The 18554-nt window shown below is 37.7% G+C and overlaps 1 protein-coding gene across 4 annotated transcripts in view; it reads right to left on the reverse strand.

Annotated features, from left to right (window-relative positions):
• Positions 1-18554, reverse strand: part of TM2D1 (TM2 domain containing 1) — an 88497-nt gene that overhangs the window by 50338 nt on the left and 19605 nt on the right. For 2 of the 4 annotated variants that reach the window (XR_012130188.1, XM_073234036.1), the window contains exons 5-6: positions 14179-14252; positions 260-389 (exon numbers count right to left, since the gene is read on the reverse strand). Coding sequence is in view for 3 of the 4 variants with exons in the window: in XM_073234036.1 (XP_073090137.1) it covers positions 279-389; positions 14179-14252 (185 nt within the window). In the remaining variant the exon portion in view is untranslated. Of the gene's footprint in view, positions 1-259; positions 390-411; positions 5345-14178; positions 14253-18554 lie in introns of those variants that run through there. The other 2 variants (XM_073234037.1, XM_073234038.1) reach the window with 2 other exon arrangements.

The following is an 18554-nucleotide window of genomic DNA, read 5'->3' on the forward strand; positions in this document are numbered from 1 at the left end:
GTATGTGTATATGAACTTTGTCCTTTAACCATATTACTGCAAAGAAAGAGACTCTGAATTAAGAACTGCAGGAGCAATGAACACACATAAAAATGCTTTGCAAAAGATTAGGGATATTCCAGGCATATGTAGGTCTGTTTCCTGATAACCAAAATTACAGGTTTAGAACACTAGATGATCTATTAAATTTTCTGTGGTTTTCAAATTCTCATAATTGTATACAAATAATATAATTATGATTATATATAATATCACTTACTGTTTCTTTTTAAAAATGTTTATGGATATAACTGTGTTTTTCTAAATGTCTCATTAGTAATACTTAGTCTTGTAAGTCTGGTTCCATAATAATCTATGATGTAACTACTTCCATCTGAAGGTCCAACAATCTAGAAGAGAAAGTTTTCAAAATTATTCATTTTGTAAGAGAGATTTTCACAATCTTTGTGTTTACTTCTTCGGTTGTTAATAAAATTACTTCAGTAGCACCAAAAATATAAACTAACTCAAGCAAAAAAAAGTAATTTAGTGGCCCACACAGCTGAAAAGGATACTGGGAAAACTCACAGTATCAAAAAAGCTGCAAGAACTTGCTGCACTGATGGACAGTGACTGCACTGAGGTATGGGTGGAGACTTGATAATATGGGTAAATGTAGTAACCACATTGTTTTTCATGTGAAACCTTCATAAGAGTGTTTATCAATCATACCTTAATAAAAAATTTAAAAAAAAAAGCTGCAAGAACCAAGGTCTCAAGTACTGAAATTCCATTTGCCATAAGGTCCTTGGTTTGGCCTCCCTGACTCTTTGCTTAGCTTGGCTTGCCTTCATTCTGCAGACAGGCATTTACAGTTGGTTACCAACAGCTCTAGATTCACATGTTCACAGCTCAGCAGCTTCTAATAGAAAGAAAGTAAAATTTCCTTCCTCAGTGTTCCAGGGAAATACCAATTCCTGGGAAAGACTGATTTATCTGCTTGGTTGTTATGACTATTGCTGGACAAGTTACTGTATCCCGGGGAATAGTATTAATATGACTGGCCAGGCCAAGCTCTCTGTGGGAGATGAGGCAGTGTAACTGACTTTCCTAACAGAACCACATGGAATGGAAATGAGAGAAAAAACAGTATGTGCCCATTACAACCATCTTGTCCACTTAATCACATTTGTTTTACTCAGTTAACATGATCTCTACAAATTATCCTGTAAGGTAGCAATCTTCTAACTGTGGCCTTACAGGTGCACAAAGTTTTATATATGTGAGTCCAGACAGTTTTAAGGGAATGAATTTTGAGAGCCTTAATTCTCACATATGCCCTTTGTTAAAACTGATCAGCCTGATATTATGCTATGGTGGTAGAATCATGCTAGTTCCCCTTCCCACCTCCCTTTCACTGTGGTCCTTTCTCCAACTTCACAACATAAAGCATATCTCCTCCCATCAAAGCATACCCCGAGTCTTATGACAGCACATTGCCCTGAGGTATAAAAATCTCCAATGTGCCAAACAAAGGGATAATTCAAAATATTGCACTTAGGCAAATCTTTGATCAAGTCCAAAAATAGTCTGCTATGTCTTGTTAAAAGATCACTCCCACTAACACTTTACTTTTTTTTGCTTAGAAATAATTTGCTAAAATTTATAACATGTTCATGGTGTTTGATCACTACATATCATTAATAATTATAATGACAGCTCAACCCAGAAATCACAGAAAATTTTTTAATATTTTAATTTTAATGAATAAGAAGAAGATCAGGAGATTTTTCAAGCATAGAAATATATTACATTTGGATAAAACTTTGGGAGAATGAGAATAGAAATAAAAATTCAAGGAGAAAAAGAAACTTAAAATTGTAATGGTTAGTGAAGGGTTCATTCACTCTTTTAAGTGAATGATATTTAAAATTCTATGGTATTTATGTTCTGTTGGATATGTTTTAAAATTGATGTAACAGTTTTATTTAAATATGTCAATATTTGCAAACTAGAAATTATATCCTTTGCAACTATTTAAACTTATGATGGGAAATTTAAATGTCAACTTTAAAACGTGTGGAGGGTAGGGATTTTTAAAAAAATTATTTTAGAGGTTATACAACTGGAGTTTGGAGAACACTGCTGTAGAGCATTTTTCATTTTTAAAATGAATTTGGTTTTAAAAACCACTCAACAAATACTGAATTCCTCCAACATTTAAGGCACTGTGCTAGGCATTACATACCTAACTGTGAATAAGATACAATCCCTGCTGATGGAGACCTTATTCTAGTAAACACTTAAGCATGCACTTATGTGTTAAATACTATGCTAGGTGCTGTCATGCACTTTGAGTTACTTTCTAAAGATTACATTTATTTGGCTTGACATTTATGGATATTATTTATGAATTTAAATAAAAATTTAAATGTTTTTACTGGCCAAGGTCACAGAGACAACTACTATGTACATTAAGCCAAGAAAGAGAAGAGTGGGTGACTAGAAATTACAACATGCTTTGAGACTGTATGAGAGAAATAAAGAAAAAGTAAAGCCCAGATAGTACAAATGGTAAAAATTGCATAATGTGGAATATGCCATAGATTGGAACTTGGCCTTTTGTCCTCTATCTTTTCCTTCCTGTGCCATCTCCCCAGACAATCTAATTTACTCCTATTGGAAAAAGTATTCAGAAGTTGGAAATAAGGAAAATATATGACTGGGTGACCTTTTAATATCATGCAGTTCTAATAAACTCTACTGAGGTACACATGACTCTCCCAGGGAATATAACTAAAAAACTGGTTAGGGCTCAGATATTTTACAACCTTGCCAAGTTAGCAATTAACAGATAGAAAAATGGTAAGGTGGTGTTGTTGTTCTTTGTTTTCCCTGCCCTGAAGAGGAGACAGCCCCAAAAGTTACAGTTTTACTATCTGGTAATACACGATCCATTTTTGTATTCAATTTAGGGATCTTATTACAACATTATTTTCCCCTCAAACTATGTAATTCTGGTTCATCAACAACTTGTTCTATCATGGTAATTCCAATCCTCTTTCCAGAAATCGGTTCAGCCTGGGCATGTAACTCTGGAATTCTGGACAATCACCTATGAGACAAGTTCACTGGGGGCCTTATTTGCCCTTAAGAAGATACTTGTGAGAAGCAACTGTTTTTTTTCTGCCTCTGAAAGTAATTATATAAGGAAGTGATGCTGACCAAAGGAAGTGAAGATGGCAAAAAGAAAGAGGAAGGAGGAAAGAAATGGAGGAGCACAGGAAGAGAGGAAGTAGGGAGGGAGGAAGGCAAGGGTGGCCCTTCATTATGTCCTTCAGATCTAAATTAATAAATCGTAAAACTACTTTATCTCCAGGTTTTTAGCATATGATATAATAAATTACTATTATATAATAAAATATTATTAAAGCCAATTTAAATTGAGGTTTGTTACTTGTAGCCAAAAATTCCTGATAATGTACCTGTCTTCAATGCTTCCTACACACCAATGCCAGATCACCAAAGCAGAGCACTAGTTGCTATTTTCTGTTAAATTGTTTCTAAAACAATTTGAAGAGCTGCCCCAAGTGTCCATCAACAGATGAATGGATAAACAAAACATGGTATATACATACAATGGAGTATTTTTCAGCCATAAAAAGGATGAAGTTCTGATACATGCCATAATATCAATGAACCTTGAAAGCATTATGCAAAGTGAAATAAGGCAGGCATAAAAGGACATGTATTGTAGGATTCTTATACAAAATATCTAGAATAGGCAAATTCATAGAGACAGAGGGTAGATCAGATGTTACCAGGAACTAAGGTTAGGTTGGGAAGGAGGTAGAGTTGTTGCTTAACAGATACAGAATTTACATCTAGAATGATGGAAAGGCCTCAAAACAGATAGTGGTAATGGTTGCCCAACATTCTGACTGTAATTAATGCCACTTAAGTGTACACCTAAAATGGTTAAAATGGCAATTTTATATTGTGTACATATTTTTTACTATATGAAAAAGATCTCTATTTGAACTTTATTGTGGGTAAAATTGCAGTATTTCCAGAATCTCTTGCCTGGCCTTAGTGCATCACCATATAAATAGTTATTTCCAAGGGGTGGAAAGGAGTAGTCCATCTCGATATCAGTAGGTGATTACATGGGGGAGCCAGGGCATATCTGGACAGAGAGGTTGGGTGGGGGTCCCTTTTTGCACCTGGATCATGAGACACAGGCAAGCAAAAGTGGACAACTGCTTGTAAGCAATAAACAGATTTCTCACACTTTATTTCTCCATTTGACTGACTTCGGTTTCAAAGGGAATTTGCCCCAGACTGGAAAAATATATTTCCCCTCAGAGTTACTTCTGGCAGTAATCAGCAGGACCTCTGAATTTGAAGTCTGTCTTCATGGATATGACCCTTGGGCAGGCTGCCCCAAGAGATGGTGGGGAGATCCAGAAACCCCCCTGTGGATGGTGGGGAGTCCCCAGCAGCTGCAGTGATGGAGGGTGTAGCTTCACCTGGAGCCCCCATCCATAAGGCTTCCAACTGGGGAGCCCCTAGTGGGGAATTGGTCTAGGGTAAAGCACCTTCTAGATGGGTGGGGCCTTTCCCAGAATTGAGAAAGGGTAGAGACACTGGAAGCTGTGGAATTAGCCTTCCATGAGACAGAAGACTGCTTAGCAGCCCTGAAAGGCCATGTAGCAGCTGGGATTGTGGGATGTTTCTTTCTAGAGATAGTGGAAAGGGTTATTGAGGAGTGAGGAGAGAGAGAGAGAGATTTCAGCAGGAGAGAAACACATCTGAGGATCGCTTGGAGGAGCTGGGCAATGACCTATGGGATGCCCTTAAGAAAGAGAGACAGCTATTGAGAAGATGGGTTGCACTCCTGGAAGATACAGCAGCAATGAGGGAGGAGGCAGAAAGAGGCACCAGACCCTTCTTTATTAAAGGCCTGCCTGGTTATAATTAAGAAAATACAAACACAACAACCGTGGGCTCCTCAGGTGGGGGAGCTGCCCCACTCCATGCTGCACCCCATACCCAAGATGCTGGTGGACATGAGCATCCAGTTTCAGAAGCAGTCAGAACCTCTGCCTACATGGCTTTTGTGTCTCTGGGATATGGAGGTGGAAAACATTGTTATGTTGGGTTCTGAAATGTGTTGACTGGCTTTCCAGATGACTCACCCTTCCCTTAAGCAGCAGTTGCAGAGTGCCCATCACACCTCAGAGAATCAGGTGCTTTTGGACTGGCTGACAATAGCCATCAGGGCAGTTGGCCTAATCGGGTTGATTTACCATACTTACCCACTAGCTGGAAAACATATGCAGAGATCCAGCAGGTGTTACAGGAGCTGGGCATGAAAAATATCATCTTTAATATGGATCCCCAGGGCCCTGATGAGTTGTTCACTGTAGGAATGAGAAATCTAGTGCTGCATACAGCTCCCCCATCTCTTTGGTAGGGCAACCCATAAGTGAGGCTGATTGTACTTTAGCAGATCTGGGGGAGGTTGAAACAGTAAGAGCACGGAAGGAACTATGGTCTACAACTGAAAGGAGAAGTGCAAAGGGCCCAGTGAAGGTCTTGAGAACCCACATGTGGGTAGATAAAGGCCAGGGTAATGAAGAAAAACTTGGTGGGTAGCCCACGAGGATTTTGTTAGAACTATGGCACCAATTAGAGCTAGAGCAGCAGTTCCAGCCACTGAGGTCCAGGACACAGAAGCCAGAGGCAAAGCCCCATGTCCAGCCTGTATCCCTGCAAGACTTCCTGGGGGACAGTACTCAGGTTCCGCCTGGACCTTCTCCCCCACAGGAGATTGACTGGGCACTGTGGTTTGACTGAGGTGAGGATCAAGGCCCCCACCTTGAGGGACGTGGTAGGGACCATAGGCCACATGTAGAATTAGCAATTCACTGGTCCCCAGTGAATGTACAAAGTGTCCTGGCACTAGTGGATACATGAGCTGAATGTTCTCTGATTTATGGTAACCATGAGCATTTTCCTGGGACCCCTGCTGTGACAAATGGTTATGGGGGTAAGGCAGTTAGAGTGATGAAAGCCCAAATCCCACTGGGGATAGGGCATTTACCCATAAAGGAGTATACTGTGTACATTTGTCCCATCCCTGAATATATTTTGGGGGTAGATATCCTATAGGGCCTGTTGTTACAGACTACTGCAGGTGAGTTCGGACTGACGGTATGTGTGGTAAAGGCACACAATTCTGAGGGGACATGCTAAGCACCCGCCTATAGCTCTTCCTATAACTCAGCATGTGACAAATATGAAGCAGTATAAATTGCCTGAGGGAAACAAGGAAACTGGAGAAACTCTACAGGAGTTGGAGAAGGTGGGCATCATAAAGCCTACTCATAGTCCTTTTAATTCCCCAGTGCGGCCAGTGAAAAAGCCAGACAGCTCCTTGCATATGACCATGGATTATAAGGAACTGCATAAGGTCACACCTCCTTTGCAAGCTACTATCCCCTTTATAGCAGTCCTTATAGACACCCTCAGTCATGAACTAAGGACATATCATTATGTTGTGGACCTTGCTAATGTTTCTCTATTGACATAACACAGGAAAGTCAGGAACAATTTGCCTTCACATGGGAAGGCCATAGTGGACATTTACTGTTCTTCCATAGGGATGCTTCCACAGTCCCACCATCTGTCATGGACTTGTAGCCCAGGACTTGGCCACATGGAAGAAACTGCAAATGCTGCAGCTGTATCACTAATTGATGATATTATGCTCACATGTGATTCTCTTGCAGATTTAGAAGGGGAAGTTCCTAGATGGCAGCAACATCTATAGGAGAAAGGATGGGCTATGAACAGCACCAAGGTTAAGGGACCTGGTTTGTCAGTAAAGTTTTTGGGGGTTGTCAGATCAGGTAAAATTAAAGTTATCACAGAAACAGTAATAGACAAGGTCCAGGCTTTTCCTACCCCTACCACTGTGGCAGTATTACAGGAAGTTTTGGGTCTTTTGGGCTACTGCGGAGTGTCTATCCTGCACTTGGCACAAATTCTGAAGCCCTTATACCAGTTAGTATGAAAGGGCATCAGGTGGGACTGGAATGAAACATATGCAGTTGCCCGTATTGCTGTTAAGTGAGCAAAGCTGTACAAGTCGTGACTGTAATGGACTCATCAAGGCCCTGCGAGCTAGATGTTCATGTAACCGCAGTTGGTTATGGATGGAGTCTTTGGCAGCAGCTTGAATGGATGCAACAACCTATTGGATTCTGGTCACAACTATGGAAAGGAGCAGAGATACCATTCACTTTGACCTAGAAGCAACTGACTGCTGTGTACCGCACCTTGCTGGTTACAGAGCCCATAACTGGAACAGCTCCAAGGTAATAACCACCTATCCAACCATAGGGTGAGTATGAGACTGGGACCCAAAGGCCACGGAGTGGGGTGGCACAGATGCCTACCCTGGCCAAATGGGGTGCATACTTACAGCAGTGTAGCACCCTCTCCAATAGCCCCTTAAGTGAGGAACTACAACACTTACTGGAGCCAGTGACATATACCAGTGGAAAGCAGGAAGAACTTGCTTTTGAGCCATTGGTAGCCAAGAGCCCTTATCAGGAGAGAAAAGCCCCTATACCTGAAGATGCCTGATATACAGATGGGTCTGGTTGTGGGCAGCCCACGGAGGGCTGTGGCTTTCCATTCTAAGACTGAGACAACATGGATGGAGATGAAGAGGGAAAGAGCAGTCAGTGGGCTGAGTTGCAGGCAGCATGGCTCGTGATCACCCAGGAGCCCTCCCCTATAGTTGTCTGCACTGACAGCTGAGACATCTATTGGGGCTTGACCCTGTGGCTACTGACATGGTACCATGCCAACTGGATGGAGGGTCACCGGCCCCACTGAGGGCAAGAGTTGTGGCAAGACCTACATCCTCTGGTCAGACTAAGACAGTTGCCATATTTCATGTGACTGGCCATTTGCCTTTGGCATCCCTAGGGAATGTTGAAACAGACACAATGCCCAGGTGCACTGGCTAGAAGGAAAGCCTGCCTCTGATGTAGCCCAATGGTTACATCAGCATTTGTTGCACATAGGGCAAAAGACAATGTGGGCTGTAGCCTGTCAGTGGGGCTTGCCACTGACCTTTGAAGAAGTCAGCTGAGTCCAGAAGGAGTGCCTTGTGTGCTCTAAGAGAGACTTATACCGAGTCCCGCAGCAACATGAGACAATAGTAAAGGGGCTATATCCCTTGTCAGGTGACAGACTTTATTGGGCCTCTGCCATATCAGGATATAGATATGCCATGACTTGTGTGAACACAGCTACTGAACTGTTGGTTGTTTCTCCTGCACATTGTATAGATCAGCAAACCACCAAAAGGGACCTAGAGCATCTCTTTGTGCCTATGGCCAGCCTCAGGTGACTGAGAGTGATCAAGGCTCCCACTTTACTGGACATGTGTTACAAGAATGGGTGCAGCGCATGTCAAAGTGTGGGCAAAGGGTCTGTTTGTTTCTATGCAGGAGATCAAGGCCTAGCTTGGTTACCCAGAAAATGAACTAAGATATGATATGAGGAGGAGCTTCCGGCATCAGCACTCTCTGGAGGACTTGTGCCGGGGGATGATCATCAAAAAGCCTCCACAGGGATTCGGACGATGCTGCGGTTGTGGCTGCATCCAGCCCACCATCTCCTGGACTTGCCATAAGAATGAGGAGGGAGATGTCTAGGCTGGCATGTGCATACAGTGAGACAACGAATTTGACCGGATCTGTACTGTTGGAACTCAACCAGGAGTTGGGAGGGGTGCAAGTTGTAGCACTCCAAAATCTCATGACTATAGACTATCTATGGTTAAAAGAACATATGGGATGTGAACAGATCCCAGAAATGGGCTGCTTTAATTTGTCTGATGGTTCAAGTACAGTTGGACAATATCCAACATATCATAGATAAATTTTCACAAATGCCTAGGGTGCCTAAATGGTTTTCTTGGCTTCACTGGAGATGGATGGTAATTATAGATTTGCTTTGTTTATGTCACCGTATTCCTATTATGTTAATATATGTGTGCAAATTAGTAGTTTAAAACCTATACATACTTAAGGTACTATACAAGAAGATATGTCAAAGAAATAATCAATCCTCCCAAGTTTCCTTCGTATGCTACATCTATAGCTTTTCTTCTTCCTTCCTAATTACAACCCTTAAATAGAATTCGTGCCTCATATCGAATTTACCGAGTATCATAATTCCTCCAGGTGGTAAAGATACCTTGAGACAAGTGCTGGGCATAGAAGCCACAGGGCATAAATCTGCAAAGAAGTAAAAAGCTAACCTTTGCAAACAATATGGCTTCTCTCTCACTTACCAACTTTACATTTCCCTGTATGGCCCCGGAAGATGACTGGTTAGCCAGAGACGGGTAAGATTCCTCAAGGGAGGAACAACCTAAGACAGGCACAGTCGCAGGGGGGCCATCAGGTGAGAATTTGGGGATCAACAGAGGTGAGGCTCAGAACCTCACCCCCCCTGCTTTGAGAGAAATCTTCTGCATCCGTGGATGTCTTGATGCCCTTGTCTAGCCTGGATTAATACTTAGTCCATAGGCACACACCTGATCATCTGATCATCTACATTTGCCTTCTTACAGCACTAAACTATGTTTTCTACCTTTATCTTGCATCTACCTACCACTTCAGCATTTTATTAAAAATAAAAATAATAATAATAGTAGGAGAAATGGGGGATCAACATATAGATCAAGTACAAAAATCAAACGAATATTCATATTTTACCTGATTGTTTATAGGTCATATTGCATGATCAAAACCGAAAGTTTCTGTGATGACTGCCCTTGTACTGTTCACCATGTAAGAATTTATTCACTATGTAAGAATTCGTTCACCATGTAAGAACTTGTTCGTTATGCTTCAGAAGATTGGAGACTGACGAGAATTAGGCTTGAGATGGATTAATGATTGTACATTGAGCGTTGACCCCCCTATACTGAATTTTATTGTTGTTAACAACCATTTGATCAATAAATATGAGAGATGCCCTCTCAAAAAAAAAAAAAAAAAAAAAAAAAAGAATGTGTGCAGCAATTAGGAATAAAGTGGAAGGTTCATGTACCATATAACCCTACCAGGGTAGGCATGATAGAGATGTACAATAGTTTGTTGAAATCTGGCCTGAATTTGGACACCAATAGTCTATGGGGCTGGTCAGTTCACATATGCAGTGCTACAGCATTTGAATGAGAATCCCTGAAAAGGAGCCTTGAGCCCTGTGGACATGTTAACACACACTGCTGCCTCTCTTATACAATGTATGTGCAACCAAAGAGGAGTTTTTAAAGCCAGCATATGGCCAGCAGAGCAATATCCTGCTGCCAGCCCCAACGGCATTAAATCCTGGAGACTCTGTTGAGTGGAGGTGGCCCTGGACATTTTGATACATGGACCAGAGATGGCTGGCCCTTCTGGCACATTGGGGAGAAGGCCTGGAAGCTGGCCTCCTGTGTGTGTGTCTGGAATAACAGCAGAGTGGCCCCCAAAGATCATGGTAGTGTACCCAAATAATCTGGGAGGTAAGAGGATCATGCAGAGAAGTTTTGTTTTATCTTTATGGCCAGTGCATGGAACTCCCACAGCCCTATATTCTGACCCATCTGTAACTCCCACGGGAGGGGGGTGAAAGTCTGATATACTAGACCAGGATGAGATCCCATTCCTGCCACTATCCAATCACAGTACCACTCTCTTGCATGTATCCTACCTGATGGACAAGATTTGCCTATGCTGGTGTCATTAAAACATGTATCTTATCACCCTTAAGGTGATTTTCTTTTACAGTCCCTGAGGTCCTGGACATGCCCCTGGCTGCAGTGGCCACGTGATGACTGCTCTGAACTCCCTACCTGTTCAGCTACTGACCACTTGTGGAACAGGCAAGCTATGTACTTAATCTATGTAGCACTTTGAATCTAGGTGAATCCTCCTGCTTGAGGATTATCATGATTTAATTACTGTTGTTATTGTATGTTATTAGTCTGGTTACAGTACTCCACTTTTCTCGTACAGGGGTCATTGAGGAAGATGGGGAGTAGACTGTGAAGCAAGATTTCTGGAGGGTGGGCTGTTGGTAAAACTGCAATATTTCCAGAATCTCTCACCTGGCCTTAGTGCATCACCATATCAATAGTTGTTTCCAAGGGGTGGACAGAAGTAGCCCATCTCTGTATCAATAGGTGATTACATGGGGAAGTGAGGGCATATCTGGACAGAGAGGTTGATTAGGGTCCTTTTTGCAGCTGGGTCATGAGAGACATGGGCAAGCAGAAGTAGATGACTGCTTGTAAGCAGTAAATGGGTTTTTTCCACTTTATTTCTCCCTTTGACTGATTTCAATTTCAAAGGTAATTTGTCCCTGCCTGGGAAAATATTCCACCCCCAAGAGTTACATTTATTAATGTTGTAGTTTTGTTTGTAATTTAAAATTAATTTTTTTAGTGGAAAATGTATTTTGTTTGTATATAATTAGGTAGCATTCTAATAAAAATAAAGAAAAAAATGTGGTTACCATTAAGTACTTTAACAGCTAAACTTCAGCAATAGGTATGCTTCCTCATTTAATGGCATTACATTGTTATTGAAGTCATGCCACTGAGGTAACTCAAATTATCTTATAAATTTAAAATATTAAGAATGAATTAAGGAGTGAAAGAAAAAATCAGAACACTTTATACAACTCTTATTAATGTACCCTTTTTCTATCTAATCCACTTATGAGTTTCTCTATTTACAGAATGTAAATATTAATACTGGCAAGATCAAATCATCTCCTTAAGACCTATAAGCTGGTGAAAAAAGTAAAATGATTTAGCTATCTACAGTTAGAGGATAATGATACAACTTTTGTGCATCCCAATTCCCCTAAAGAAGTAAAATCATATTCTCTTAAAAGTCAAATTACAGTTTGGTGTCCATAGTTGATTTCTTTGTGGTTAATTTTAACATGAGGCTGTAAAAACCATCTAATTAGTCACATTTTAATTAAGCATCTAAATTCCTACACTGTGCCAGTGGTTAGGCATCCAGAGCCCCTGACTTCATTTGATTTAAAGATTGCTTAGTATTAATCCTAAAACAATATAAACATCATTCCTCAAGAAATGAGTAAGACTCACCATTCTATGATCTGAGGAAGACACAGCTTTGGGATTAGTCTAAGAACCAGTTTTAAGACATTCTTTGGTTTCTGAATGTTCTTTTAATTCACTAAATAAAAATCTTGTTTTATATGATTCATTCACACATTGCCACTTTCGTATTTTTAAGAACAAAAAAAAAATAGAGGAAACTTCCAAAAGTTTATTAATACATAAACTCTTGAAAGTATTTCAGTAGATATAACAATACATGCTAACAATAATATGCATTATACTGCACCAAGATGAAATAACTAGACTTATTTTTTAAAGATTTTCCTGGATTTTTATTATAAACACTGTGAAGGAAAAGTATGTTTTTATAGTTCTTGAATTCATGCACAATATGTTTCTGGGATCACAGCCCAATAGAAAAATACTACTATTCACTGGGGAATAATATTTAATAGCAAAAAGAAAAAAAGACTGGGGATGGAGAGGAAGAAGGAAAGAATAAACAAAAAGATGATGGACAAAATGTAAAAGGTCTATGAGAAATTGGAAAAAATATTTTCAGGAGAAAAATATTAAGATTTCATTATATTTATAGTAAAACTTATTTGATTTGCTGAAAAAGATAATTCTCTAAAACTAATGTACATGGTACTTTATGAATGAATGGGTGCATTTTCTCAGCTTTTCTGTTTCCTAAAGAACCCTAATATTTTTTTATCCAAAATTGGTTTTATTTTGCTACATTTGAAAACTGATTTACTTTTCCCCCAATATGAAAGCAGTCCAAAGAGGCCATACCCATTAAAATGTTTTATTTAGGGAAACTTACCTCAGAAATTCAACATTCTAATTCTACCTCAATAATTTCTTAATGTGATAGTAAAAGTTCCAAATCTTTTAAGAAAACAATTTATTCTGAAAAGCTCAGGTACACATGTATCAGAAAGCAGTAGCTAAATCAAATAAGCTCTATAACTAATATAAATAAAACTATAAAGCAATGATATCACCAAAGAAAGAATATAGTATGAAAATATTAAGTGATTGGGTTTCAAAGACATTGAATTCTGAGTATCTTAAAAAATCCCAATAATACATTAAATTCCTTGGAACCTCTTTTAAAGTGAGAAACCCATTTTCAAGCATATGTGCACAAGTACCTTAGCCTCTTCATGCCTGCTTGCCTGTCCCACAGTCAGAGAAGGCAGGATATTTGGTTAGGCATATGTTTATGAATAAAAACAGGAAAATTCCAACTTTAAAACCAAATATTTTCCTTGTTTAATTCTGGTATCTTATTGGCCCATATGCTGCCTCCTCCTCACAGTATGGTACCCTCCTCACAGTATGCCACCAAAAATCTCCTAGATTTTGACTTTTTTTTAAAGCATAAGGATAACATCAAGCAGACAGAATTAAGTAGTGGAAATACTGTATGAGAAAGAAAAGCAAAACTGATAATGATCTAAATACATACTGACATACTTGCTGAAGATATTAGGTGCTCCATAAATGCCTGCTGAAATGCTGTTTTGTGACATTTGTTGTGATAAATTCATCTCTTTCTCTAATTTACAAATCCCACAAGTTAAACACACCAGTTGAGTATAATTTAATATAAAACATCTGGCTGCACTTTTAAACATTTAAGGACAGCATTTCACAAATATGCCTGCTTCCACACTACTGCAGCAGGAGAAAGTGATAATAAAAATAATAAAGATTCTGGAGAAGTTATTCCATAAAGAAATCTCTTTAAATCTGTGAAACTCACATTTTCAAGTCATATTTAAGCATGGAATCTTTTTTTTATGGAGTTCTTATGTCCTCTAGAACTACTAATTGGTAGAGCAAAGGTTGGAAATGCTACTTGGAGATGTGGCCATGATCCCTTAAACCTAACATCTGAAGAAAAACTGAAAAAACATTTCTAACTGCTTTCTAATGTATTTAAAATATACCAGAAGATGATCATAGAACTCAAATTTGAATGTAAAAGTAGTTAATCTAGACTGAAATGAACTTACCTGCATTGAAATAAGAATGAAATCAATTAAGCTCCCAATTCCACAAAATCCTACAGTGCAAAACTTTAACAAACCTAGAAAAGAAGGTTAAGTCATTTACAACCTGGGAAGTCTTATAAATACTAACAGACTTTTGTTTCCCAATAAACCATTATATATACTGTACTACAAACTCTTTATATCAAGAACATAAAATTAACACTTTAAGAAAATTAAATCTTCACCTAAAAATATGAGAAAAGTTTAAAGGACCCCCTATATAGAAAAGCTACAAAAATTTATTAATTCACTAAACAAATAAATATAAGAAACTGAAATAAAAACTCAAAGTAATCATAAAAAAATATCTTAAGAGAAAAGGCCTAAGGAAACAAGTCTGTAAATCTCAGTACACCAGTTCCAGAGCATCTTTGAATCCTAAAATCATTATTTAAACTTAATAGATTATGTGATTCAAATTTTAATGTACACTTACAGTAAGAAGTTCAAATAAATAAAGATTGTCAAGGCAAAAAAACTTGGTAAAAACACTGATCTACAAGGTAAGTGGTTAAAATTTTATTAATAACCCAATTATCTTGAATTTGTCTTTTTTTTCCTAAGCATAACATGTTTATTAGGTATATAGTCAAATTCAACAATTCTGTACAGTATATACACCTCTGTCCTTGGTCCCAATCTTAGAGCTAAGGTACTAAAATAGATGATAATAGAGCATAGAATCTCGGACATTTACAATGATATAACACAGAAACATGATGATGATACTAGAAGAGGTAAGGTGGGGGTGGGAGTGAGATGAGTTATCTATATTTAAACTTGAGTTGCTTTCCAGAGATCCCATTTGAGATTTAAAAATGGTATGAAACAAGACTCTTCATGAAAGGGTACTTCTAAGTATCAACTACAAATAGATGACAGCTAAAATCATAAGAATGGATGAGATCACCTCCTGCACACAATTTGGAAATACACAAATAAGACTGAACTATGTGGGTACATTGGATGATATTTTTTCCTTCTAAGTACTAGACATACAGCAGAATAATGTTGTAAGTACTGGGATAAAACATGTTGGGAATAATTTAAAAACTATTAAAATACAGAGGTATAAAATTACGTTGCAGTTTTCTTCATGATGCTTATTACCTACTTAATAATTTATATTTGTTTACTATCTGTCTCATGAAGGACCCATTAGCGGAGGGTCTTTTATCTATTTTGTTTACTCCTGTGTCCTTAGTCCCTATAAACATTGCCTGATACGTGGTATTTTTTGAATGAATGGATGCATTTTCTCAGCTTTTCTGTTTCCTAAAGAATCCTAATATTTTTTTATCCATTCTCTTATATAACTGCTTTAATTATTTTTTCATCTATATATATATATATCTGCACTCACTCCCTCATTGTATTTCTGAAATGTATCCCTCTTTCATATAACATTTTAGTGTACATTTGGAAACAGCAGTTTCCCTTCCTTCAATTTGTTTATGAAAAGAATATTAAGAATGGTTTGTCTTTAACTGCTACTCTGTGAAGAAAATGTAACCATGTCAGAATCCTTACTTGTCATGTCTTCTTCCACTGATATTCTTCTTTAGCTCTTCTCACCTCTTAGGCTACTTCCTCAGAGCAGTCTTCCTAATCTATCTACAGCAGAATGCCACCCCCTGACAGCCCAAGCACTTTATCATATGTCCACTATTTGTTTCCTTCATAATTCAGGTTAGAAATCTGTAACAGCCTCATTCATTGATTTGTTCATTCATTCTCTGTCTTCCTCTGCCATGTATATTCCTAAAGCCAGGACTCTTATCCGTCATATTCAAGGCAATTCCTGAACAGTGCCAGATAGACAGTAAAGGTTTAATAAATATTTGCTGTATGACTATCAAAAAACTGGAATCAATCTAAATGTCTGACAGAGAGGAAGTACCTCAAAAAATTAAGCTACATCTAACAATAGGAGAGAATACTATGCAGCCATTTAACACAATGATATGGATGCATATTTGTTGGCAAAGTAATGTGATTTAACATGCAAAACAGAGAAAGATAATGAGTTCCTTAAATCTAGATATTCTGTTGCTGAACCCCTTCTTTAGGGTTCCTGCTCAGATAAAATATTAGATAAGCAAATAACATGTGTTTGGAACTTTGGTAAATGTTACCTACTCTTGGAATAATACAATGAAAGAAATATAGGACAGATCCAACATGATTAAGCATTTAAGGAATCTGTAAACTAATTTACAGTCATAGAAACCAGATGAGTACTTTCTTGGGGAAGAGCAGGACAACGAGGGCCAAGAGGCAGGGATTACAAATGGGCATGAGGGAGCTTTTGGGAGTGACATATATGATCATTATTTTGACTATGGCGATTGTTTCCCAAGTATATACCTATGTCTAACTTACCAAACTGTACATTTTAAATATGTGCACTTTAATGTATGTCATTTGTACCTCAAAAAGCTGTTTTGAAAAATTAAGGAACTAAGTTTGAACATTTAAAAAAAAATTAGACAGATGGTAACTACACTTACCATGATGAGCATTTCATAATGTATGTAATTGTTGAATCACTAAGTTGTATACTTGAAACTAACATAATATTTTATATTCAACTACACTTCAATTAAAAAAAGGCTCCAAAAGTTTAAAATAATTACAGTGATTTATATCTTGATTTACTCAAAACCTGTGATATTAACTATGGTCTGTTTCTGTTAAGTTTAACACAAAGGATGACTTTACTAATGAAGTTGTTAATAATATTATCTTAAATTTGTTTTAGCTTTACAAATAAAAATATGTTTTATGAAAATAAGATAGGAAGGACACTAAGGATTAAAAGAGATAATGAGACAAAGTAAAAACAGATTAGCACCTGGCACATGGTAAGCATTCGATAAATATTAGCCTAGCTGCTACTTTGCTACCACTATTTCTACTACTACTACTACTACTAAAACTACTGTTATAATTGAGAAATTAAGACAGCATAAATCCACATTTTTTTAGAGTAGCATCCTCTAACCTGGTCTCATTTCCTGCAAATTCCTTCTGCCTGTGTTATAGCCAAATGACCCAAAGTTCACTTTTAAAGTGCCTGCCATGCTCTTGCATCTCCCTCATGCATCTCTGCATTTATATTGCTACACTATTCTCTGTCTTGACTCCTCCTATGACCCCCACTATTATCAATCATCTAGCTAACCTCCTAATAGTCTTCTAAAACTTTTGGAAAGTCTTCTCTATGTCCCAAGGATGAATCTAATGCTGTTCCTAGATGCTCACCAGCCCTTAACTTTCAGATAGGACACATCCCACAGTATGATTTATTACATATTATTTTATATGTTTGGCTTCCCCTGTCCTTCCACAAGCTACCTGAAGTCATGGCTGTATCATTCCCAAGCCTTGTCAATATGACTACTGAAGGAACAAATTATGTCAATTATCTTATTTGTAAACTGTAAAGAATCACTGATCAACCTGAACAACACAAAGAAGTATACATTCTAAACAGGATTTATTAAAATCAAAACAAACCATCACTCTGAGAGAGTTCATTATTTTCTAAAACAATACTAGCTTTTTAGAAGATGTGGTATTTGTGAACTACCAAAAGTAGACTGACTTATTTTTTCCAAATAAAAAAATGTCAGGTCTCTTCATACAGACCATTTATTACCTTCTTATTGTTGAAAAGAACATCAGTTCTAGTTTTAAAAATTGTTTCAAAATCTTAAAAGTTTCTAATCAAAAAGGATCCATTTTTATTCTGAACCAATACTATGATATATTCTTTCAAAAAGATTATACAGCCAGATGACATTAATAAAGCTCATGTCGTAAGTATACTTTATTTATAATTTAGTAATAAGCTTTACATTTTAAAAACATGAATTCAATAAAAGGATTTATTTAGGTATAAAATAAAAAACATCAATTCTTGGTATTTAAAAAAATTTTGCTATTTCTTGTTTTATTACATATTTTTATATTCTTCTACATAACTGTTTTAGAGAACGCAGATTATTTCATATTGAAGTTGCTATTTGCCAAACTGCAAGTATGCAACAATGATTTGATAATTAGTTAACACTATGCTTTTTGTGACTTCATAAGGGAGAGCTCTGAAAAATTTAACCTATAAATCTCCTTATTTGTCCTATAGTCTGTGGGCATTATATACCAGTCCAAACTGGTAACTTCAAACTTAGGAGGAAAAAAAAAAAAGGAATAATACGACCAAAGATTTATAAGATTTGGGCTTAAAAATATATGACTTTGTTATTCTCATAATGAGAAAATACTTACATTTAAAAAAGAATACCACTATGAAAAGAGGATTCTTCCTGTTAACT

The sequence above is a fragment of the Manis javanica genome, chromosome 4, assembly GCF_040802235.1.
Source record: "Manis javanica isolate MJ-LG chromosome 4, MJ_LKY, whole genome shotgun sequence".
NCBI lineage: Eukaryota > Metazoa > Chordata > Mammalia > Pholidota > Manidae > Manis > Manis javanica.